The 24,054-nt window shown below is 36.9% G+C and overlaps 2 protein-coding genes across 9 annotated transcripts in view; one reads left to right on the top strand and one right to left on the bottom strand.

Moving 5' to 3' along the window:
• The first annotated feature begins 3,328 nt into the window (after window positions 1-3,328).
• On the top strand, window positions 3,329-5,853 carry LOC113230727 (negative elongation factor B). 2 transcript variants are annotated; one of them, XM_026464798.1, is made up of 2 exons: window positions 3,329-5,237; window positions 5,462-5,853. In XM_026464798.1, the coding sequence occupies exons 1-2, from the start codon at window positions 3,478-3,480 to the stop codon at window positions 5,463-5,465; spliced, it is 1,764 nt and encodes a 587-aa protein (XP_026320583.1). In that variant the 5' UTR covers window positions 3,329-3,477; the 3' UTR covers window positions 5,466-5,853. The 2 variants fall into 2 exon arrangements, with proteins under 2 accessions (XP_026320583.1, XP_026320584.1); XM_026464799.1 differs by lacking the exon at window positions 5,462-5,853 and adding an exon at window positions 5,431-5,447.
• A 107-nt stretch (window positions 5,854-5,960) lies between these two features.
• The window catches only part of LOC113230726, a 27,794-nt gene continuing 9,700 nt past the window's right edge, over window positions 5,961-24,054 (bottom strand). Inside the window, exons 2-23 of one of the 7 annotated variants that reach the window (XM_026464790.1) lie at window positions 18,504-18,626; window positions 17,633-17,718; window positions 17,239-17,497; window positions 16,837-17,118; window positions 16,617-16,749; window positions 16,391-16,533; window positions 15,983-16,187; window positions 15,625-15,737; window positions 14,948-15,031; window positions 13,701-14,435; window positions 13,506-13,608; window positions 13,277-13,416; window positions 12,957-13,200; window positions 12,721-12,878; window positions 12,454-12,632; window positions 12,232-12,371; window positions 11,319-11,579; window positions 10,907-11,057; window positions 10,048-10,287; window positions 7,583-7,758; window positions 6,737-6,874; window positions 5,961-6,470 (exon numbers count right to left, since the gene is read on the bottom strand). In XM_026464790.1, coding sequence (XP_026320575.1) covers window positions 6,290-6,470; window positions 6,737-6,874; window positions 7,583-7,758; window positions 10,048-10,287; window positions 10,907-11,057; window positions 11,319-11,579; window positions 12,232-12,371; window positions 12,454-12,632; window positions 12,721-12,878; window positions 12,957-13,200; window positions 13,277-13,416; window positions 13,506-13,608; window positions 13,701-14,435; window positions 14,948-15,031; window positions 15,625-15,737; window positions 15,983-16,187; window positions 16,391-16,533; window positions 16,617-16,749; window positions 16,837-17,118; window positions 17,239-17,497; window positions 17,633-17,718; window positions 18,504-18,567 — 4,215 coding nt within the window. In that variant the 5' untranslated portion in view covers window positions 18,568-18,626 and the 3' untranslated portion in view covers window positions 5,961-6,289. The remainder of the gene's footprint in view (window positions 6,471-6,736; window positions 6,875-7,582; window positions 7,759-10,047; window positions 10,288-10,906; window positions 11,058-11,318; window positions 11,580-12,231; window positions 12,372-12,453; window positions 12,633-12,720; window positions 12,879-12,956; window positions 13,201-13,276; window positions 13,417-13,505; window positions 13,609-13,700; window positions 14,436-14,947; window positions 15,032-15,624; window positions 15,738-15,982; window positions 16,188-16,390; window positions 16,534-16,616; window positions 16,750-16,836; window positions 17,119-17,238; window positions 17,498-17,632; window positions 17,719-18,503; window positions 18,627-24,054) is intronic. The other 6 variants (XM_026464791.1, XM_026464793.1, XM_026464794.1 and 3 more) reach the window with 6 other exon arrangements.

Genomic DNA, 24,054 nt, shown 5'->3' with positions numbered 1-24,054 from the left:
ACCAAATAAGAGGCAAAACTTGACAGCTAAAGAAGGCGATAAAATGTAACTTTGGATGCGATCAACGAAACAATAAACAAACAGTTATTAGCATAATTGAGTTTAAAAGAATACTTAATTTTTATTGAAACATTATATAATACGACAAAATACAGGGTGTTTGGAAGGTCGATGCAAAGCTTTAATGTGAAGGTAGCATAGACTATTTAGAAGCATTTTAGGTAGGGTTGTCTAAGACGAAGTCTAAACATTTTTTTAATTTAAATTTTAAGATTTTTTGAGAAAAAGCCAATAATTTTAGAGGTATGGGCTAATAAAGACCAGCTCAAATAATAACTCAATTATTTTTTTATTTTATTTCAATAAAGTAATGTGCACACAGTCTAATAAAACATGTTCTAAGCATCTGTATCGTGGGAAATATTTTTTACAGGCTTTTAAAGTTTACGAAAATGATGAATAATTAACGAAACCAGTTTTTTGACGTCATTTAAAAAAAATGGCAGGTGATGTTTTTGTTCAAACACTTTTAAAAACATGCTTGGTTATTGCTGTTTCTTTTAAGGTATCATTTATGCAGATACGTAATAAATTGTTGAAATTGGGACCTACAAACCAAATTGAGAAAGAAAATTATTTTTCAAACCAGTCGAATAAAACATAATTTTTAGTCATTTAACTTATTTTTTAGTTGGAAATGATAACTGAGAGCAACTCTAACACTTATTGCGCACGTGTACAATAATCGTAAGGTATCGCCAAATAACAGCCAATGCGCACGGTGCGAGTAGGACGGCAATAAATTGGGGTTTTCCAGGCAGGTGAATAGGGGATGGCGAACATTGCTAAAACGACGTTTCTTTAGCCAGGAGTAGGGAGAGTATTAAGGGAGTCGTCACATTTTTAGTTAGTCAAGTGACAACTGCCCGTGTTACTAGACGTTATTTCCGTATTCGTGATATTTCACCTTCACCGTGTTCAGCTGTAGCCCTTTGCGCTCCTGCACGTGTTGATTTTAGACTATTATCTATTTACTTGCGTTGAATTGACTATGGCTACTTTTTTAAATGCGGAATATGCGGATATCGTATTTATGTATGGAAGAGCAGACGGCAATGGATCTTTGGCGCGGCGAATGTATCAAGAGCGCTATCCGAATCGCAGGGTGCCGCACGTTAGAGTGTTTTACAACACATTTCGTCGTCTTTCTGAAAGTGGAATACACCGTGCGGAACCTGGAGTCAACCCTGGTAGACACAGTACTAGCACCGAGGAAAATATTTTGGCAGCATTTGAAGCGGATCCTGGAACAAACGTCAGAGTAATAGCTCGAAATCTAAACATTTCCCAATGGAAAGTGTGGAAAACACTGAACTCTAATAATCGGTATCCGTTCCACGGAACAGGTGTGCAAGGTCTGGAAGAGCAAGATCCTCACAGAAGGATTGAATTCTGCCGTTGGCTCCTTAACGGCGACATTGAAAATGCGTGGTTCCTGAAATCAATCTTGTGGACGGATGAAAGTAAATTTTCTAGGGAGGGAATTACAAATTTTCACAATTTACATCAATGGGCCAATAAGGATAATAATCCGCACTGGAAAAAGCAGGTGACTTTCCAAAGGAAATTCTCTGTCAATGTTTGGGCGGGAGTAATTGGCAGAACCTTGATTGGTCCGCACTTCTTACCGGATAATCTGAATGGTGATAATTATTTAGAATTTCTGCAAAACGACTTTCCAGCGCTTGCAGAGGAATCTGATGCCCCAATATTTGATACCGACCGGGAAATCATCTTCCAGCAAGACGGCTGTCCAGCGCATTGGACATTAAATGTAAGAGAACACTTACATAATTCCTTCCCTCAAAGCTGGATCGGCAGAGGTGGGCCCATCCCTTGGCCCGCTTGGTCACCGGACCCGACCCCGATGGACTTTTTTGTGTGGGGTCGGGCCAAAGAACTAGTGTACACGAGTGGGAAATAAACACTAAAGAAGAATTAATACAAAGAATTAATTCGGCTTTTGCTACCATGAAGCTGGAAATGATGTTGAAAACAACAACTACAGAAATAAGAAAACGTGCCCGTGCTTGTGTTAGAAATCGCGGCGGTCATTTTGAACATCAATAAATAACACATGCTTTCAGTTAAAATATTGTTTTATTACTCTGCCTTCAAAATTAAATACGCCTTTAATTTGGTTAAAAGGACCTAATTTTAAGAATTTGTAAGATATCTGCATAAATGATACCTTAAAAGAAACAGCAATAACCAAGCATGTTTTTAAAAGTGTTTGAACAAAAACACCAACTGCCGTTTTTTTTTAAATGACGTAAAAAAACCGGTTTCGTTAATTATTCATCATTTTCGTAAACTTTAAAAGCCTGTAAAAAATATTTCCCACGATACAGATGCTTAAAACATGTTTTATTAGACTGTGTGCACATTACTTTATTGAAATAAAATAAAAAAATAATTGAGTTATTATTTGAGCTGGTCTTTATTAGCCCATACCTCTAAAATTATTGGCTTTTTCTCAAAAAATCTTAAAATTTAAATTAAAAAAATGTTTAGACTTCGTCTTAGACAACCCTACCTAAAATGCTTCTAAATAGTCTATACTATCTTCACATTAAGGCTTTGCATCGACCTTCCAAACACCCTGTATATTTGAAGCACTATTTTCGCACGAAATTCCAATATAAAATGCAATTTTAAGTTACTCCGAAACGTCCTAATAACAGTTACTCAAGCTATTTTTTTAAATAATAGTGTTGTAACCGTTAATCGCCGAATTTCACTGAGTCACTTCGATTTCTCAGAATTTTTTTAAAAAAATTAGAAAAAATTTATGAATATTATTTGAGATTGCTTCTTTTGATAGACAACTTATTGCCAGCCAAATAATTAAAAATTTATGAAATCCTTGGTTTCTTGGTAATTTAATCTTTATATGTAATTGTTTTATCGATGAACTTACTTATTCACACTAAATTCTCGTAATAAATCATTTATGAATATTATAAAATCAAAATTAAAAGACTTGGATACAAATTCATCGGAATGTGAGACAATTTTACGAAAAAAAGAGGAATTGTTACAGAATTGCAAGGAATTCTGTAAATGAATTGCTTTTAACAGAATTGCACTGCCTTTTAGGCCCCCTAAACAACAATGAACCGAAAAATAATGTAAACAATCACAAACTCTTACAATTTTGATTGATTTGATTTCTCGTGAAAATCGTATAATGTAATTACCGATATGATTAGTCCACATCCCTAATCGCGTCACGATGACAAGTGTCAAATTTAGCCTCTTATTTGGTGACGACTATAGTGGTTTGTAGTCTGGTTGTCTGTCACTTGTCTTATTTTGTTGCGGTTTTCAATCGATTGGGATTTACGTTTGTTTTTATTTTTATGAACAATTAGTAAAAATAAATGGGATAAATAGTATTTATCTCCCATAAAAAACATGGCTTCGTCTAGCAAATTGCCGGGCACGGGATTGGAGGAGGTTGGAGTGCCTGGACAAGCGTTTTTACGCGACGCTCTTACAAGTTGCACCGATCCTCTGAAAGCTATTGAGGAATTTCAACTTGAAAATGGGATTCTACTACCTTCGTTACGACCTATGTTGCCTCTATTAGATCTCCACGGTGTCCGACGACTGGACTTTCATACATCGGTTCTAGAAGAACTCAGAGAAAAACTCATAGCACACATAAACGAATTAGGATCGAAAGAAAATAAAGAACATGATAAGAAGCTAAAGGAGCTATTGGCGAAAAGCTTCCCTGTTGTTCGGGTGAAGGCCTTAAGGCCTGTTATTATGAGTATATTAAAAAATACACCTCATATTGATGACAAGTTTCTGAGAGTTCTAGTGAGAGATAGGGAACTATATAATGATACAGATACTGAAGTAAAGAGGCAAATTTGGCAAGATAACCAGTCCTTATTTGGTGATGAGGTATCTCCTTTACTCAGCCAGTACATTAGAGAGAAAGAAAATGTATTGTTTGATCATGAAAACCTGAATAACTTATTTTTTTCACCATCACCCAAAGTGCGACGACAAGGTGCAGTAGTACAGAAACTAGCCCACATGATTGGTAACAGTGTAAAACTGTATGACATGGTATTGCAATTTTTAAGAACACTATTTTTGAGAACAAGAAATGTTCACTACTGCACATTAAGAGCAGAATTATTAATGGCTCTACATGACTTGGAGATCCAAGATATTATATCAGTAGACCCATGTCACAAGTTTACATGGTGTCTAGATGCTTGTATAAGAGAAAGGAATGTTGATATAAAGAGATCAAGGGAACTACAAGGCTTTTTGGACAGTATTAAACGGGGACAAGAGCAAGTTCTTGGAGATTTATCTATGACTCTATGTGATCCTTATGCCATAAACTTTTTAGCAACATCGGCGATTAAAATTCTACAACACTTGATTAATACTGAAGGACTTCCAAGAGATAATACAATTTTGATCCTTTTATTAAGAATGTTGGCTCTTGGACTTAGTGCTTGGGTAATGATTGATTCTCAAGAATTCAAAGAGCCCAAACTTGACAGTCAGGTTGTTACAAAATACCTACCTGCATTAATGTCATTGATGGTTGATGATCAAGTTCGATCATTGCATAATAAACTACCTCCTGATGAGAGAGAGTCTGCTATTACCACAATTGAACATTCAGGACCTCCCCCTGATGCATGTGAAGCTTACATGAGAGAAAGTTCAGTATGTGGCGTGTTAGCCATGTACTACACGTTACACGCTGCAAAGTTTCGAGATCGTGGAGCATTATTACGAATTCTAAGCATTTTAGGTAGTTGCAAAGATGGACGTGCTTATGAAGACCCATTCTTACATGCATTAGTTGCTCTGTTAATACAATTACCTGATGAATTCCAAGGCGAGGACTTTAGTACGGTTTTGTTTGACGAATTCTTCTTTGCTGGCCTATCAAAGGATAATGTAACAAGACATTTATTAAAGTTGTTGTGGTATATTCATCCGAAGTTACCAGAGACAAGAGTACAGACTTTAATGAAGGCGTTACAACCAGGAACGCAACACAATGAGTCTGTCCATAAACTTTATGAAACTATGCAGCAAAAAATGAATGCTCAAGCTGAACCGGCACCGAGCACTAATGAAATGGAGTATTTAGATTCACCTTTAATGAGCGTTCCTACACCAGCTCCATATCATATGTAATTAATTTTTTAATTTTTTTTATTCACTTCACAAAAGCACATATTATAAATAAAATTACTATTAATATTATATTTTCATCTGTCTTCTCCAGTTATGACTCAATAACAATTTAATTACACAGATAGACCATCTATGCAGTGTCTGTTAATGGCAAAAATCTTCATTTTTAATAAAATTACCAAAGTATAGGTAGTAATGAAAGTTCTTGCAATATTTTCAGGTGAGATTCGGCCTCATCCCCTCAACATAAAGAGGGTGTTGTAGAAGAAAGTGAATCATCTAAAGTGTAAGGCTGAGACTTTTTAATTGTAGTTAGTTAATTACCTATAATTATGTATAGTAGTTAAAAGTCAGGACAAATATCTTTATTGTATGAATAGCCTTTTTGAACAATTTGACATTTCTTTGGTTGCATTATCGAGTATTCTCATGAAGTAGGTATAAGTGAATACATTTTGGTGGCGATACTGCAAAGAGTCCATACAAATTATTATAATTACATTCTTCATACATATGTAAGTATTTTTTATAGCAAATTGCTTTCTCCTTGTGACAACCATATGACTGTAATTTGATTAAGGAAATAACAAATCATTCTATAAAATCACTGTAAATATTTATTAGTACCAACTTAAAATAAATGCTTTAAAAATTATGTATTCGAATTCACTGCACAAAAATGTTAAACCTCTTGCTTTTATATTAATCTATGGACAGAAATGAGCAGATACTTGGCAGTTCCAAGGAATTAAAATTAAAAGTTAAGTTAGGTTTTTTAAAGTAGTAATGAAAAACATTTTTGTGAAGACATTGGCAGCGAGAAAAGGCTACTTATGAGAGCAAAAATTACTTTCCAACAACATTGAAGTGTGCTGAAAAAATTTATTCTATTTTTATTTTAATCTTTAATAAAATTGGGAAGTTTCTTGTATGTCACTTTATAAATAGTAAAGGGTATAACAGTAGCAATATTTTTTCTTATAATGCATTATAATGTTACTACGAGTATATCCGTATCACGCCGCCAATGCGTTTTGTATTGTGAAAGTTACGGGCGATGATCGCGTCTATCAGGGATATCCAGTGAGTGCAGAGACCGGAGGGACCTTGATCGCTCGAAGAGAGAGGGGTCGGTGTAAATAGGCTCGCTACCGTCGTCAAACGCGGTCGCCAGTCGTCCAGCCGAGCCTACTTCTTCGCCGACTTCCGCAAATGTTCTACCTAGACCACTGAAAGGATTTGATTATGCTGGTTATTCTTGGCATCTATAGTTCGATATTTGAATTGCAAAAATAAGGAAAATCGGTTTGATTGCTTGTTGGTGAGTTTAGAGCTTGTTCATTTATAATTTTTTCTAACAAAATTTAGATACCTAAATTGGTAAAGCCATGCCGTACTTAAATTTTCAACCTTTATGATGGTTGGTAATACTTTATTTAAAAAATAGCTTCCATCTCACATATCATTACTGACACTTGAAGTACATATTTCTCACCTCAAAGAGAAAGGTTTATGCAAATGCGAAGCAGAAAAGAGCGATGGTCGCGTGCCTCTCGGTCCCGGGGTGATAGGGCGGAGCGCTGGCGCTGGACTTGACGCCTGGATGTTTTTGCGTAGCACACGCCAGTAACGCCTGAAAATTTGCATGTTTGTTTATTTCAGAGTCAATCCGTGACATTGCTCCAAGTATTGTCGGTAAAACAATTATGTATCAACAGTCTCATCATCGAGTACTTAATATTCCATTTCGTCTCTAGATTTTAATCGCCAATCGATTACAATCTTGTCAACTTGTCAAATAAAAAGCAAAGCTAAGAAACAAATCAATTTTGCGAGCAGTAAAGCTCCTTGTGAGAGTTCGTCCAGCGTAGTATTGCCACCTTACCTATTTCTGGCGCCAAACAGTAGAGTCAGTATTACTGTGTTCTGGTTTTGAAGGGTAAGGGTGCTGGTGAAATTACAGGCACATGGGACTTGTCAAGTTCTGTCTCAGCGCGACGAGCGCAGTGGCAGTGCCTCTCATATCTTTGCGATTTAAAGCTCTGAGTGGCACTGTAACTGTTATGGACAGGGGTGTAGCTTACCATCTGAGGCGCACCACTTATTCGTCCTGTCACTTGATATTATAAAAAAATAATAATAAAAGTAGACGTAGTTTCTTGCTTTGAATTAATTGGCTTGCGATTGGAGGTTTGCCGTCTGCAGCGTTGATTTGTTGACATTTAGTCGCCTTTTACGGTACCTACCCACGGGAAATATAGGATTTTGAGATTGTCTTGGAATCGATATGAAGACAAAATGTGGTAATTAGGTATGAAAATCAACCTAACGTGTCACTTACCTGTAGACATACAAAGCCGCAAGCAACATAGCCAATAGCAATGACAGGAGAACACATAAAGCGACAAGTAATGCCCTGTAGTGATGCGGAGACACGCAAACTCCAGCCGCGGCCACGACTGGTGATGAGTCTGCTGGTCCATTCTCTTCTAGAAGCTCATTGCGGTTATCGAAGACCTACAATGCCAAAACGAGGATTTTATTATAGCTTTCGGTAAATTCGTAATATTAATATAGATATATATATATATATATATATGTATAATATGATGTACGATAATTTCGATAAATTGCCGGAAGTACTATACGTGACACCTATTATATGTATAGAAGAATTCAAAGTAACAAATAATGTTTCAGAAAATGACTCATGATTCAAAATTATGCACCTATACTGTCAACGCTCTTTGCCGGGAGTTCATCTATTCCTTTTGCTATTTGCTAAGCTCTTAGAGCTGTTACACACGGTTACTTTTAGCAGCAATGCAAAGGCGATATAGTCGCTAGCCGGTAGACTACCGGCGGATATACAACCGCAGGATAGACAACCGGTCGAAGGTGATGTAGTCCTTCCTACACTAGCACAGCCAAATAAATATAAAGCTCTGGCCACAGGCGGGCAGTACGGTAAAAAAAAGATTACGTCCTGCATTATCCAAAACGCAAGATATGAACGGCACAAAACACAATTGGGAGCAGCCTTTAAGGGAGAACTACCTTAAGGATTCTTTTTACGTGCAGATCAGTGGCCACCGCAGCTTAGGTACTTGTTTTAAGAGCTAGACCATATTTTTATTATAAACAACAGGTTTTAAAAATAGTGTCAATAAAGTAAGGAACGGGATTAGCTACTAACTCCGCTTGCTAAGAACTCTGTTTTGGGGTTAAACTTTACTGATAGTACCTACAGCAATGAACTACAATAGGCTGACGATAAGAATAGTGGGGAACTTCACAGGTATCAAACTATTTTCATTGTAGATGATCGTCTAAATTGCGTAAAAAAATTGTGAAGATCATTTGACTAGCCGATTCTATGTGAGTCTTGCCATTATATCCCGAAGGTATGGGACATATATTGTCACAATAGCTATTAGCTGTCGTAAATAGTTATACCAAATCTAAGGTAGCTGGATTATTATGTGGCAGTGCCACCAAACAATTTCTGTGTGTATCACACACAGAAATTTCGCACTCAATTTGTCGCTACCGATTTTTTACGATTATCATCAAAAATTCACCACTAGTAGTTGTATAGTCTAAAACTCATTCAAAGCCTGCAAATCTTCATTGTTCACCTTAGGCTCTGTCAAGCTTAATTAATTATATCCGCTGCATTTACGTTGTTAATGTTTCGAGTTGTTTGCGCTACAATAGTGCCACGACCAAACTCATATTCAAAAATTACATAACTAAAATGAAAATAAGTGTATTTAATCTAAATTTGTACAAGTACGTTATTACGTACTTGTACAAATTTAGATTAAAAATTATTATTCCCTATTAAGTATTTGCTACAAAAATTATGTTGTACTTGTGTTTTTAATTATACAATTAACGTATTTAATAATTTAGTCATTTAAAAATAAATATGAGACAACCTATATTTTGGAGTGTTTAGAAAATAAGTAGCAAAAAAAGAAATTGTATACGCATTGCGGACGAAGTGGGTATATCCATAATAAGAAAACGTGCATACTTTAGGTAGATTAAGTCCGTCAATTCCGATCACTGATTATTACCCATTTTAAACATTTAGTTTCTTTAAGGTTCTTTAAATTTAAATGCAGATTACCTACACGCATTTTAAGGAACACATGTACATATATAGTATTTTCCCTTCATTCATTTTAACCCTAGAAGGGTAGATGACGTTTTTTTGCCCACGGTACGTAACTAGGCAGGATAGTTCGGTTATTCTGACTCCCGTTCCGAAAAAAATTCAATAAAATTCGTATTCTTTTACTGATGATGGAGTATTGAATGAATTTATGACAAAAACAGATTTTTGCGACAAACTTGTATCAGTTTAAACTAATCTTCTATTTATTATTAGCTGAAATTAGTTGTCATACGATACGATATAAGGAAACAAAGATCTTTGTTTACTTAGATCTTGGTAACCCCGCCACGTCAACCATTTCGACACAAACATCCTTGTTTCACGATCTATGTACGGTTTGTTTGTACGGTTGTTGTATGATCTACTTTGAAGGACTATAATCTTCTATATAAAATATGTGTAACGTAAATGGTTTAGAGCTCGCAATTGCAAAAACGTAGCGATTGTCGCCTTTAACAGCTTTTCAGTTTGGTGATCAGCAATCGCGATCTCAACTTTTGTTCATATCCCTGTGTAAGTAATGATTTCTATGTAACATAACATACTAACTGCATAGTGTATTACAGTCTTTATCATTAATAGAATGATCTAGATTGTAATCCGCTTTCTGACTTATTACTTACCTCAATCATCTTTCTCACATGGCTAGGCATCTCTACTTCTTCCTTAAGATATTTATCGACAGCTGCCTCTTCATATTGCACTTTGTAAACTGTTCCTATGTTTTTGTCATCATTATCTTTACTAGGTTCCTCAGTAGCAACTTCTGTGTCGTTTGTTTCGGCTCCTATGGTAAAGTTGACATCTCTGCGACGTCGTCCAAATGATGGTTCTGATCTTCCTGTGTGGCTTGGGCAGTATGCCTAAAAACAAAATCTTTAATTTTATTATCTCTATTATTATCGTCTAAACAGTTGGCAATAACTGCAAGGCAAATATTCAACTGTAAAATTGATACAAATTTGCCGTAGTCTTGTTTACAATTTTGATAAGTTTACAATACTATTACTAAACATACAGGTGATGGTCACGTTCCCACTGCATGTTCCGATACAGTGTTATGCGCATTGCCTTATACGAAACCGCAGTCTTTATAAATAAAAGATTACATTCATATATGCACAACAGTTAATCTATTGATTGATAACCTTCCGTTGACCTCTAGTAACTGAATGGAGTTCGATAAGTTATTATTTTCGCATCCATTGACGTATTTCACTGTTTGTTAGTTAAGTTACTATAAATAGTATGATAAGGTTTGTTGAACAACGGTTTTAAGGTGTACGGTTGACCTGCCACCTATCCAAAAATTACTGTATATTTTATACACCAGTTTCAGTAAACTTAGGTCTATTTATTTGTGCAATCAACGTCAATGAATAGAACCGAAACAAGGATATATAAAAACATATATATTCGAAGGAAATATCGAACACTTCGCGAAAGATATCTCAAAAAGGATATAAATGCAAAATATCTTACGGGTTGACATCCATCGCGACAAGTGCGAACAGTAGCCTCGAACACCAAGAAATTCGATTCTGGGATTTTAAATGCATTGAATCTGGCTTCGAGAGAATCTCCACTTCGTCCTTTATCCAATTCAGGGAAAACGTCGGGATCGACTGGGCACCTAAAACATATCAGTATCGTGTGAATGTTATATCAAGTTCTGTTGTTTATTGCTCAGTTGCCACTTGCAACTTGTTTATCTAAAGATCCACTTTAGATATTGATTACAAAGACAACTATAGTTAAATACAGTGTAAATACATTACACTGTAAATACATATTTATCTTTAGTACCATCAGTAGTTTGCTAAAAAGAATTGTTTGAATGTCCTTTTTAATCGTTCCATTAAAGACATAGACTGAGCAAGTCTTTGAAACTTACCCGACTCTATCAATGAGCTGCACTGAACGTCCAGAATAAGGATCTCTTGCAATGACATTAGTAGCGAATATATCTGCGGGGTAGTTATAACCATCTTGGGCTTCCAGCCTAAAGGTCAAAGGATCACCAACAGCAATTGTTGTAGTTGGACGTCCTTGGTAAAGGATCAGCAGCCGGACCTTTGAATTTAGAGAACTCTCCTCTGGTAGATACTCGATGGGTATTGGACTGCCCGACCTGTCAATGAAGTCATAGCCGAAGCTACAGTTAGAGTTGAAGATAATGTTTCTAATTGAAACTAGTTGACTTTGAAGGAATTCAATTATCAACCACGATCATACTTTTTCTTTTGTGACTTTTGTCAGTCCTAGTGTTCTAATCCCATTTCAGATGTCTACATGAATCCATTCAAGGTCTACAGTTAGTAGCTGTTAGTGAAATAACAGCACTCAAAAACACAACACATAAAGCCAATGTTAATAAACATAAGTACTCAAATAAACAACAAATAAGCTAACTAAACATCACAGCTGACGACCATTGAGTCAAATTCGCCGCACACAAAACTCAAACAAACGAAACCCAAACAATATACTTTGCTCACCGTTAAGCGAAAACATAAACTCAATAGTGTTTCCATGTTAAAGTTAAATGTTTTGGAAACACTCAAATACAGCATACCGTAACATAAACCAACTTAAATAAACATCAAAAAGGCGATAAATATATCTAATAGTAAATTCAGCTCTTGAAAGTCACGCAAAGGCAATAACTGTTAAACCTGCTTAAAAAGGCACGATAGTAGTAGTAGTAGCTTATTTCAATAACCACGAAAACTACATTGACATGAACTCTACCACTTGTCAAGATTCTCCAAATAGGCACACAAACTATTCAAAACAATAATTCTCACCCTGCTCCAATATAATTTGAGGTTACTACTGCTTCAGCTGGTCCTCTAAAGAGACAAGTTAAGTTGAATCGTTTGTCCCTAGAAGTTTGGACATTGTCACTGAATTGAACCACGACAATGTTTGTCATTGTCTCGCCATACTGCAACCAAAACCGTTATAACTATTACATTAACTACATCTACTATACGAATTAAGATCAAGATCATGGACTTAAGACTTACCCGTTGTGTACCACATTCAGGATACCCATGGGCCCCAGAAATACGCAAAACATTAGTAGTACCGCCATTGCCACGGAAGAAGCAGCGGTCATAGAAGCCATACGTGTACATACGACCATAGAAACCTTCTGGGAGACGTAGAGTGAACTCCATTCCATCTTCATTGCATACTTGAGATACTACAAAAAGGTTGCAGAATTACAGTTAGTATTGTGAAAAACGTACGCAATATTAAAATTAATACAAATATTATGCTAACATACATACCATCCAAACAATCATCAGCAATACGGCCAAGAGCTCTCTCATAGAAATCGTATTCATTTGCTGTATTATCAAAATGTGCTGGATTTGCAGCATCTAATTCCCGGGTATCCCGATCGCTGAGTTCACAATTGTCGCGAGGTTCTCCAAAACCAACTTCCCTAAATAAGTAATTAGTTTTAAATATTTCAACAACATTAAATGGCAGCAGTTTATTTAAGTAATTAATAATAAAATACCTGTAGTTGAACGACCGACATATGAAATCACGCGCTTCAGTGCATTCTCGCTGGCACTGTGCCAAAGATTGGGCTGTAGTAAAACGACGTACAAATCTTCGCTGCATGCGTTGTCTTCCTACTTGCCGGAAACTGTCATCCTCACATCGAGATCCTTGCCATGGTCTCTGACCGACACCACCGATAGGTGGCCTGCCTGGTCCGACTGGACCAATTGGACCATCATCATATCCACCGTAACCTCCTAGAACACGAATAATCAAAATCATTAGTTCACCGTTTTGCTGAAACTGTAATTGTTATCAAAAGTTGATTCTTACCAATCGGTCGATCTACTGGTACTGGGCCAACTGCCGAAGGATAGCTTCCACGATATCCACCAGGTCCTGGCCTGTCTGGTACTGGAGGTATAGGACGTACTGGTCTTAGACCGAACGTTGGTCTAGGTTCCACTGGATATCTATAATACCGAGACGCATTTAGAAATAACACTATACATATAGAAATGTTATTACAAAATATGAAGCCTAAGAGAGTACTGGACTTTACCTATCTGGGCCAACAGGTGCTGGTCGTAATCCTCTATCTGGTACTGGGTAACGATCTGAACCAGGATAATCAGAGCCATAATATCCACCACGCCCATAGCCTGCTAAGAAAGATCCAAAGACACATTATATCCGTTGTTTATTTACAAAATGCAAGGGAAAGAAATTTTGGAATATGTGATTGTTATGTGCTTACCGGGATATGACGATCCTATCGGAGGATACTTGTCATAAAGATCAGGATAACGGGAGCCACCCAAAGGTACGGGGTCTCTGTTGACACCCACAGGGTAACGGCTGGATGGATACCGTCCCCAATCATTAGTGCCGGGATAGCGGTCCTGGTCGTATCTATCAGGATAGCGGCTAGGGTACCAGGGTTTTGATGGGTATCTCCCGCCACCTCGGATCGGATATCTGTCTGCTGGATACCGATCCATGGGATATCTATCAGGGTATGAGTCAACTGGGTATCTGCCGATTGGGTATCTGTCAACCACTGGATATCTATCGGCAGCTGGGTATCTATCTGCTGCTGGGTATCTATCAGCTGCTGGGTATCTATCAGCTGCTGGATATCTGCCAATGTCATTAGACGGATAGTCGTAGAATGGATAACGTCCACTGTCGAGAGGGTAACGATCTCCAATTGGACCAATAGGATATCTACTACCGGCAGGAATTCTGTCAGGATACCGGTCTACTCCTGGAGGATATCTGTCGATGGGATATCTATCTAATCCGACGCCTGGAGGGTATCGATCGTCAGGGTATCTATCATCTGGGTACCGGTCATAAGGGTCTGCCGGGTAGCGATCGTCAGGATAACGATCCGGTCGGTTATACCGATCGTCATCCGGATATCTGTCATCATCTGGATAGCGGTCTGCGCCAGGAGGGTATCTGTCTCGATCCCCGCCATTACTACCACCTTTAAAAACGGGAAAATGAAGTTAATAATACACTATGTGATGCTGAATGTTTTTTTAACAAACTACTCATGCAATAATACAGCTACATATCGCAATTATCGATATCAACTACTAAACATGCATAAGCTATATAATACAGAGTCTAGCCTAAGAGCTACATAATATAAGTCTAACATCTAATACGTATTTCTACTTTATTTTACATGCTTTGGAGCATAATTTACCACGCCATACTATGAACAATATATGATGATAACAACATCTAGGCGACCACACTAAACTCAACCAATCCACTAATTGCAGCTCGTTAATTTGGAATCCCAAAACATCCATTGACGACGTCACTAAGTTTTGTTTCGAAAAATATACCAACGTGTACTAAAACCTCAAAAAAGTTTATTAACCGGAATCTTGGACTGTTTTCATTTCGTAACTAATAAATACTTAGTAACCTCATCAATTGCAAAAACTCGAATTCCCAAGATCAGCTCCAGTCTATCATGCATCGAACCTGTACTAGTAGCAGGACGCCCCCAGGGTGTCTGCGCACCACTAGCCGCTCCCCCTGCTTCCGTTTCTCCACTCACTAGCTGATCTGGATCCCCAATTTACCATTTTTTTTAATTAGCTTAACCAAATATTTCATTTTACGATATTTCCACCTCAATAAAAATAATGTAAAATATCATAAACTGGAATAACGTCGCAAAGTCACTCTTTAATCTTTTGACGTCAAAAATGGTAGAATCATACGATGCGATATTCGACCTTTGAACCTTAATCCTTTTATATAATGTAATGTAAACACTATAGTCTAATACTCTCTAATATAGCCAACCCTTGTAACGCTAGCAAGTACTGTTATTAGATACAATTGAAGTGTTCTATTTTTGTATCAAGAAGGGATCAATGTCGGCTCACTCAAGCTCGTTGAGCCAATTGAATGCTATTATTACCAATAAGGAACATATTTTTTTTATCACACTACCACTCTGTCGAATTTCACGACTTGCAGACTTCACTTCATGACTTGCACGTGATATATGTGGATACATAGATAGATATTGTATTCATGAAGATAGTCGTACGATTGTTTTTCACTAAACATTTGCAGTCCATTGCTTGGTAATGATACATTCTAGTTAAAACACGACCCTAAATTTTCAAGAATACGATTTCAATACATACGCATAAGATTTTCGTAATAATCGAAGTCAGGATCATAGAGTAAACGCATTCCATCCTTCTGGTTGTAGCGACTAAGGCGGCATGTCCTGGCGCGATCGCTGTACACCGCGGACCTATCGTAAAGAGCGTAAAAATAGCATTATGTCATCGAATATCGTTCAATGAACTTCATATCATCTGTTCAAAGTAATCCAGTTTATTTTTCGACATTTTATTTAATTGGCGACTTCTAAATGCTTTTATAACAATATCTAAGTACGTATTTGTATGATTTTAATTTTTAAGAATTACAACAACGTTCTATATCTACTTAATCGAAATTTTATATTCCGTTTATGCTACAAAAGTAAATTCTAACCTGCATTGGAAACTGGTCTGTCTAAGACATTCGTCCAAGCATTCGCTGAGTGATCGTCCTGTAATCTCTGAATGGAATTCTCCGGTGATTCTGCTATTCCTGTATCTCTGGAAAGCAGTATCTGGTCTCCTTCCAGGCGAGAAGAGATGTGAAGTCACGCTGTTGTCAGGATACTCCGTACCGCGAGCTGTCACCCGATGAGAGACTGATCATAATCGTGAGAAAAACCTTATTGTAGCCTCATGCATCCTTAAGGTTGTCGAAGTTAGTTAGTCTTGTTAATATGGTTAATCAGAACACTTTTGTTTAAGAATAATAACGCCAAACGAGTGACAAACAAAGTAATTGTCGTCAGGTTAGTGTAATTTGTTTAAGTATTAATACCGAGTAAATTTGAAGAATACTTACGATTGTCGAGACAAACAAGATCGTAGAAGTGGTGTGTGGCAGATGCACTAACAGTCACGTCATCCTTTTGTGATACTGAATCTTCCTCGGAGAGTACGCATTGACGTGTCATCATGTCATGCTCAATTGACCGACAGAAATACCTAAACAAAATTTGTTTTCATCGACAATCATGAACAATATAAGCGTAAACATTTAAACGTTGCACATGCCATCAATCACTTACTTTTCAGCTCTGACGCACATAGATTGACATTCTTCCAAAGTCATATTGGAGAAGACATCAGCTTCGAATGGACCTCCTAGACGTTTATTTTCCTCTTTGATAAAAACTGCTAGACCATCGCAACGGCGTTCGGCTGGAAACGGAAATATAAACGAAAAAGGAACGCATTAATTTGCTCCTAATAATTTTTGTTTAATTACAAACATTCCGATATACTAACCGTTCAAACAAGTATTTTCTAAATAGTCAGCGTTATGATCATCCTCCAATAATTCTGGGTGGGTTCTCCTAGTGAATCTGCTTAGAGAACATGTCCTCAATGCAGAATCATACGTAGCAGAACGACAGACAAAACTGAACTCATTCAGACACTTGTCCTCGCATTCAGTACGGTTGGCAACCATCATCTCTTTGAGATCTGAAGGGGGAAGTTTCAAGCGTTTTCGTGCGTGACGTTCGAAAACATAACGGCGCGACGGACATTCTCGCTCTGGACGATTTGCTGAAACAATCGTTATGCCGTTAATCGTTATGTGTGTATTACATTTTGACAATAGCCATTGTATCTATGTGGTAAAATTATACGTTATTGATGAAAGGGATACCGTTATGGAATACATACATGTGAGACAGATTTCGTTGAAATGCATGCTGTTTGGTACGATCATAAGCGTGCCAATGCCTTCTGGTGCGGCCTGTTCACGAGTCAAATAACAAGTGGATTCTTCGTATTCGGGTTCAGGGCTAAAGGCAGCAATACGTGCTCCAGGCTGGAAGTCGATGGAGTTGCATGTCCTTACCAAGCCGTTAGAGGATCGGTCCCGTAAGCATAGGTCTTGGCATTTTTCCAATACGCGAAAAGGTGGCGACGTGTCGTGTATCTATAAATAGAAGCCTGATTAACATGATGTAAAACGAAATTAGATTTCATTTGTTTGATTTATTGGTGGCACTTAAAAGCAATACGTTCCCTCTTTTATTGTCGGCTATTCGAAAGCAATAATTTGTTTACTCACAACGTCATCGTCGAATCCGTGAAGTTGTTGGTTTGGCAATCGCTCGTACATAACTCGACCCATTCCTTGATTGCAGGTGGTTTGGGCTAAAACATTTGTATTTCATGTCTAAGTATTTAGTATATCTTTAAAGTTAATAATTATCAGTAGTTGAAAAATTTTAGCAGGTTAATATTGGAAGTGAAATTATTTTTTCGGATCTAAAACTTGCGACTGATTTGAGATGACCATCTCAGTCAACCGTGACCATTGCTTATTTGAAAAACAAATGTGTCTACGCGAATTTAGCTCCGAAAAAATAATTTCCTTTCCAATATAGTAGCAATCGCGTATACCTAAGAACTCGACGTAAATAGCTTAAATATTAATTTAGATAGATAGATAGATAACTCGTTTATTCAGCACAAATACAAACAGAAACAAAACATTTATAATCACAGAGTATAACATAGAGCACATAGAACATTCATTATTAATTTTTCACAACACATTTATATAATAATAATAATAATAACGCACACACTCAACATAGCCCCGCACTAGGGAAACCCTGTGTCGCGGGTGCCATGGACACACATAGACAACCACATATTACACCCAAACTCACGAGAGAAATAAATGTAGGCCATACAAATATTTCTCCCGGCCCGGGAATCGAACCTGGGACCTCTGCGTGGCAGTCCGGCATGGTAACCGTTCGGCCACAGAGGCAGTAACACATATTGCGATATATATGTATATTTACCATCATATACATATATAGGTGTTCTTTGAGCTTTGTTTGCATTCTACATTTTTCTAAACCCCTTACAACGGTCGTCTAGTAATCTACCATACAAATTAGAAATAAATATATATAAACCAAAATTACCATTAGCCATGGTGAGCATGGTGAGCGCAGTGAAGGCGTGCATGACGCGCCCCCGCGGCTTCATTTTCCGGCACTGCTGGCTGCTGGTGGTCACCACGCGTCACCGACCACACATGTGGTGGCCTGTTTAATCAAAATTTTATTATTATTTGGATACGTCTACCGCAACATAGTCCCAATATTACATATTCGTGACACATTAGAGATGGGAGTATAAATTTAATCTTATATTAGATACGAACTTATCAAACTTAATTATTTAACACATATCAAACGTCGTGGCTAGTTAATCCTGTTAAGTATTCGTTTCAATATTACTCGGTTTGAAAAACTCTTTAATTTTCGATTAAAAAGACCCCATCCTTATGTTTTAAGTTAATAAAACATTTTCTACGCTTTTATGAAATCACATATCAACCATATAATTTAAGTAATTATTAAACCACGAAATATTTATAGTACGCACCAAAATGTTTGAGGTTGCACCAGCTCTATCTAATACTTAGTTAACGCACCTGAGTGGCTTGGCATAGACTTTCTCCAAAGTAAGACTACAAAAATAAATAAGTCATAGATACTTAGGTACTACTTAACTAAAAAAACTTTAAATTACTACAGTAGGTCACCAGTGAGAACCGTTTAGGGATATTGTACCTTACATTACGAACAAAATAACATAAATTAGACAATAAAAATTTTTTATTGTTAGATTTTTTACGAATAATCACAGTCGTATAACTAAAGTTGTTTAGGTATTGTAAAGTCAAGCTTTTTTGTAACCTGCCATACGGACCTACTAATAATCATTCGAACCTACGAATTCATACGAACCTACTAAGAATTGCCTAACTCAAAGCGCTAATTTATTTTTTTAAGTGACGTGCGGGGATCTGAGGGGCGCTGCCACTGCGTCCGTTACCCTGAGACGTAAGTTAAGTCCCATGTGCCTGTAATTCACCAGCATTGTTACCCTTCAAAACCAATAATGCTCACATTACTGCTTGGCGGCAGAAATAGGTAAGGTGGCAGTACTTCTCTGGACGAACTCTGCTACTAAATTTTTGCCTATTTAGCAGAAATTCAAACAAATATCTGCATCATTAAGCCTGGCAAAATTGCGTCCCCGTCACACATATTGTCATTTGCAAAATTATCATCATCGGTCTGTTGCACTAAATGAACGAGTAGAGATGACAGCATCTGGAGCAAGGCTGTATGAAATATGCTCTAACATTACAGATTTTCAGTTTTGACCTTCGTCATTCCGATTATTATGGAAGTCATTACGTTGCCTGGCTTTTACGAGACCATACTTCATAAACAATAATATGTTAAAATGGCATATCGAATGGTGCATTTAAGTCATGGTTAATGATTACCGCGTAAATATCGGCTTAAATTTCTAAAAATAACATTGCACATGAACTACGAGTAAGGGCCAGCGCAAACCGACGGACAACAAGCCAGGGCATTCATTTTATTAACATACAATTTATGCCATTTCAATTGAAATAATATGGATTGCTCTTTTGAGATCAAACTCGGAGCCACGCGCCAGCGAGAAATGCGCCACGATGGCGCATTCTCGCTGCGTTGCAGAACATCGAAATTTATACCTTATTTCAATATCAATAGCATAAAATATACATTGATAAATTATAAACTTTAAATAATTATGTATAAAAAAGTCATGTTTTTCCTGTCCACCGATTTTCGCTAGCCCTAGTCACTTGCACTTACACTATAAATATAGCTTCTGTGTACTTGTATCATAAAAATCCATGGTAATTACTTGTTTAGCTTTGCAGGTTGTCTCGATTATGATATTTATAACATTTTTATTAAAAAAAACCGACCTCAAAAGTTCGTGAAATTACATCTTATTTTCCAAGTTTTATTGAAATCGGTTGCCGAAAAGTGCGCGAAACCGAATTCATCCCCTAGTTTACCCTTAGAGGTGGAATATTTCCTTCAAATTGAAATGGGACCAATACTTTTTTACTTTCCAAGAAAAAGAGAATCATCAAAAACGGTACCCAAAAAACTTTTGAGTTTTTGTATATAGTTTATATATAGTTTGTGAGTTTATACAAAAAAAATAGTCAAATTAAGAACCTCCTTCTGTTTTGTAACCCCGTAGAGTTTCTCACTCACTTTTTTCAAAGTAACCTGCCTAACGAATGCGTAGAGAGTTTATTCGATATTACGATTTCAAGTGTAATTTGCTTATCTACGAAATAAAGATTATTTATTTGAATATACCATAAAAACCGATCCTTCGATTTGGCTCGAATACATACAACTGTGACGGTGTGACCTCCTTATACCGTCATTCCACCTTTTTGTATCGCCTCTCTCCATTCGTATCGTATCGTTTTTTCTTCTTCTACTCATATTTAAATTTAAAATTATTCCATTTTACCTCGCATTCTGATTTTGTTTCTTTCCATCGTCACTCTCTGCGCGACCGCGGTAGCGAGCATACCATTATTTATCTTTTTGAATCGTTTACTAGCTATATTTATACAGTTTACATTTTAAAGATTATACTTGTTAAAACCGATTAAATAAACCGATTAAATATCTATAAACTGGACTTTCAACGTTTCAATTGCTAATTTTACTAAATAAGATGTTAGAGGCTGCGAGGTTGCGGAGGCTATTACTGCTATCCAGGCTACACACCATTACAATCCACCAGAACGCCCCCAGCACCAGCAGCATCTCCACACAACAAGCTTGACACCTGAGATTTAAACTTAACTGTACACCTCTTGCAATAAGAACGGTCGAAAGCATGCAATCATGCAAAGCAAGTCGTTAGGTCCAAAGTCTACAGATAATAAAATAGCTAATCTATAATTTTGTATGTACTTTGAAGCCTTTGGGTCCTAAGTGCACAGATAATACAGTGATTCAAAGGTTTTTATAAAATAATTTTACCAAAACGAAAAGAAAACTTCTTTATTAATTTGATTGCTTCTATGGATCTAAACGCGTATTTCTTTTTCAAACAACCAACGTTTCGGGCCCATGGTCATGACTGACTGTCAGCCATTTCCTATGTGTAACAATCGCGAAAACCTAAAAACTTGATTGCTTCTACTGAAAAAAATATCTATGAAACAAAAGAGAAGGCGTATAAAAACAATAACGAATGAACAAAGTACGCATCCACCACGCACATTTTCATGCATCAAAAATCAACACAAAGTATAATTTAGTGTACTATTGAAATAGCATAGCATGCTCTAAGTACCGAGATAACTACAATAACAGTACAGCAGGGCTATTGATCGCGTTCACATCATTGAAATGGATCCGTCATCGACACCGTTAGCCTGCGCAGACGCGTGAAATAGGAACCAATTAGATCTTATACAATCATTTCCTCAATGTAATTGTTTTTTGGAGACCATTTAGTTCCCTTGATGTCACTTTTTTCAGGGACCAGGTAGGTTATTTGTTTATTAACCGACTTCAAACGAGGAGGTTCTCAATTCGTCTGTATGTTTTAACATTTTTTTTGTATGTATATTACGCGATAACTCCGCCATTTGTGAACCGATATTGATGATTCTTTTTTGTTGGAAAGAGGGTACCTCAGAAGTGGTCCCATTTAAATTTGAAGAAAATATTTCACCTCTAAAGGTGGTAAACTAGGGGATGAATGACTTTTGAGGTCGGTTTTTTAACCGGAGCTTAGGTTATTTTTGTATGTTATATAATATTGTAGTCCAACATTTGCGACATTTGCAGTAGTTTCATTCGAATTTGAATTAAATATGCCACCCATAAGGGAGGCAAATTAAGGGATGAATCCGGCTTATTGGATTTCACCTGCTTTCCGTTGTCCGATTTCAATAAAACTTGGCAAATAGATGTAATTCCACAAGCTTTTGAGATCGATTTTTTTTTACAAAACCTTGGTGAGTTTGACTTAGATATACATCACCATCATTACACAAAGTATTAATAGCTTCCAAATAAAATGTCAACAACATGTCTGCGATATTATTATGAAGACATTAAAAAACACATTAAATTAGTTGTTGAGACATGATTTATTTTAAAAGCATTAATAATTTATATTTTACGCACGAAGCGTTACGCTTCCACATTTAAAATATGGCGAACGGCTATGGAGTGGAATGAAATTACCTGCCTGCAGACTTGTTCCCTGAACGCTATAACTTGGGCCTTTTCACGGCGATGGTCGACCTCATCATCACTTTCCATCAGGTGATGTGGTCAAATGCGCACTTATATTTTATAAAAAATCAAGTATGTTAAAAATTAATAGTAATTAAAAATAGATCTTCTCATCACATTACTTTCCCAATAATAAAATGATTGAATTCATTAAAGTAACGTTTTTGAGAAATTTTATAAAATCATTTAAAAAATAATGTACGTAGGCACCAGCCACATGTGCTATCTGTCGGTGCCAAAAATAACTAAATTAATTTATATAAAATTGAAATTATTATTTCTTATATTTATATATCTTATTATATTAGTAGCAGTAGAGCTCCTTGTGAAAGAGTTCGTCCAGGGAATTACTGCCACCTAACCTATTTCTGCCGCTAAACAGTAAAGTACCGTAACGGTAAGGGTGCTGGTGAAATGACAGGCACATGGGACTTGTAAACTTATGTCTCAGGTTGACGTTCTTTGCGATTTAAAGCTCTGACTGACAATGCAACTGCTATGGATAGGCGTGGCGCTTCCCACCAGGAGCACGACTTGGTCGTCCCGTTACTTGGTATTATAAAAGAAAATATTGTCATTTTCTCGAAAATGAAAACTTTTTTAATTTCGCCATTTTTAATCCACGACGCAAATAGAGGGGTAACAAGCTTAAGACTTCAAACTTATAACTACCCTCTTTTTGCGTTCCTCATGGACTGATCTCCTTTTCTAATTGAAGGCTTATTTAATCGGGACTGTTCTTAGCTATGAACATTTTCATGTTTAAGTTTTTAAAGGTCATCACCTCTTTTCTCAGTTAGTGTAGGGATCTCAGCCATAAAATGTATTTATTTATTTACTGGTGAAATTACATGCAAATAGGACTTGTCAACTTATGTCTCTTGGTGATATCAGTGACATTGTGCCTCAGATCGGGAATGACTCAGGCGTACGAATTGTTCATCTTTGTTCTCTTCTTTTGTTCTTTGATGATCTTTGTTCATTCGTCGATAAGAAATTCGATGATATTACAGTAAAGCCGGGTACTCACTAGGGAGCTGTAACCATAACCGTTGCATGTTATGTTACCAAAAATCATATGGCGTACATGATTTACCGCGGGTTCTCCGCGAGCAGAACGCAGTGAGCCGACGATAACCAGGTACTCTACTTATACTCTATCATTCTAGCGAGTGAAGACTGTTTCACGCGTACACACTAGTACCCCGTTACTGTATCTGTCACGTTCAGAGATGGGCAAACGCCGGGTTTTAACTCGGCGCTTTTTTTTAGTTACACACGCACACAAACATACACACACACACACACACACACACACACACACACACACACACACACA

Source organism: Hyposmocoma kahamanoa, unplaced genomic scaffold (genome assembly GCF_003589595.1).
Source record: "Hyposmocoma kahamanoa isolate Upper Pololo Valley unplaced genomic scaffold, ASM358959v1 64, whole genome shotgun sequence".
Lineage (NCBI taxonomy): Eukaryota > Metazoa > Arthropoda > Insecta > Lepidoptera > Cosmopterigidae > Hyposmocoma > Hyposmocoma kahamanoa.
The sequence above is the reverse complement of the archived record's forward strand: the minus strand, read 5'-3'. Positions and strand labels throughout refer to the sequence as shown.

Bases quoted from the DNA above. Each gene is read 5' to 3' on its own strand.
- LOC113230727 (XM_026464798.1), top strand. From the start codon at position 3,478: ATGGCTTCGTCTAGCAAATTGCCGGGCACGGGATTGGAGGAGGTTGGA.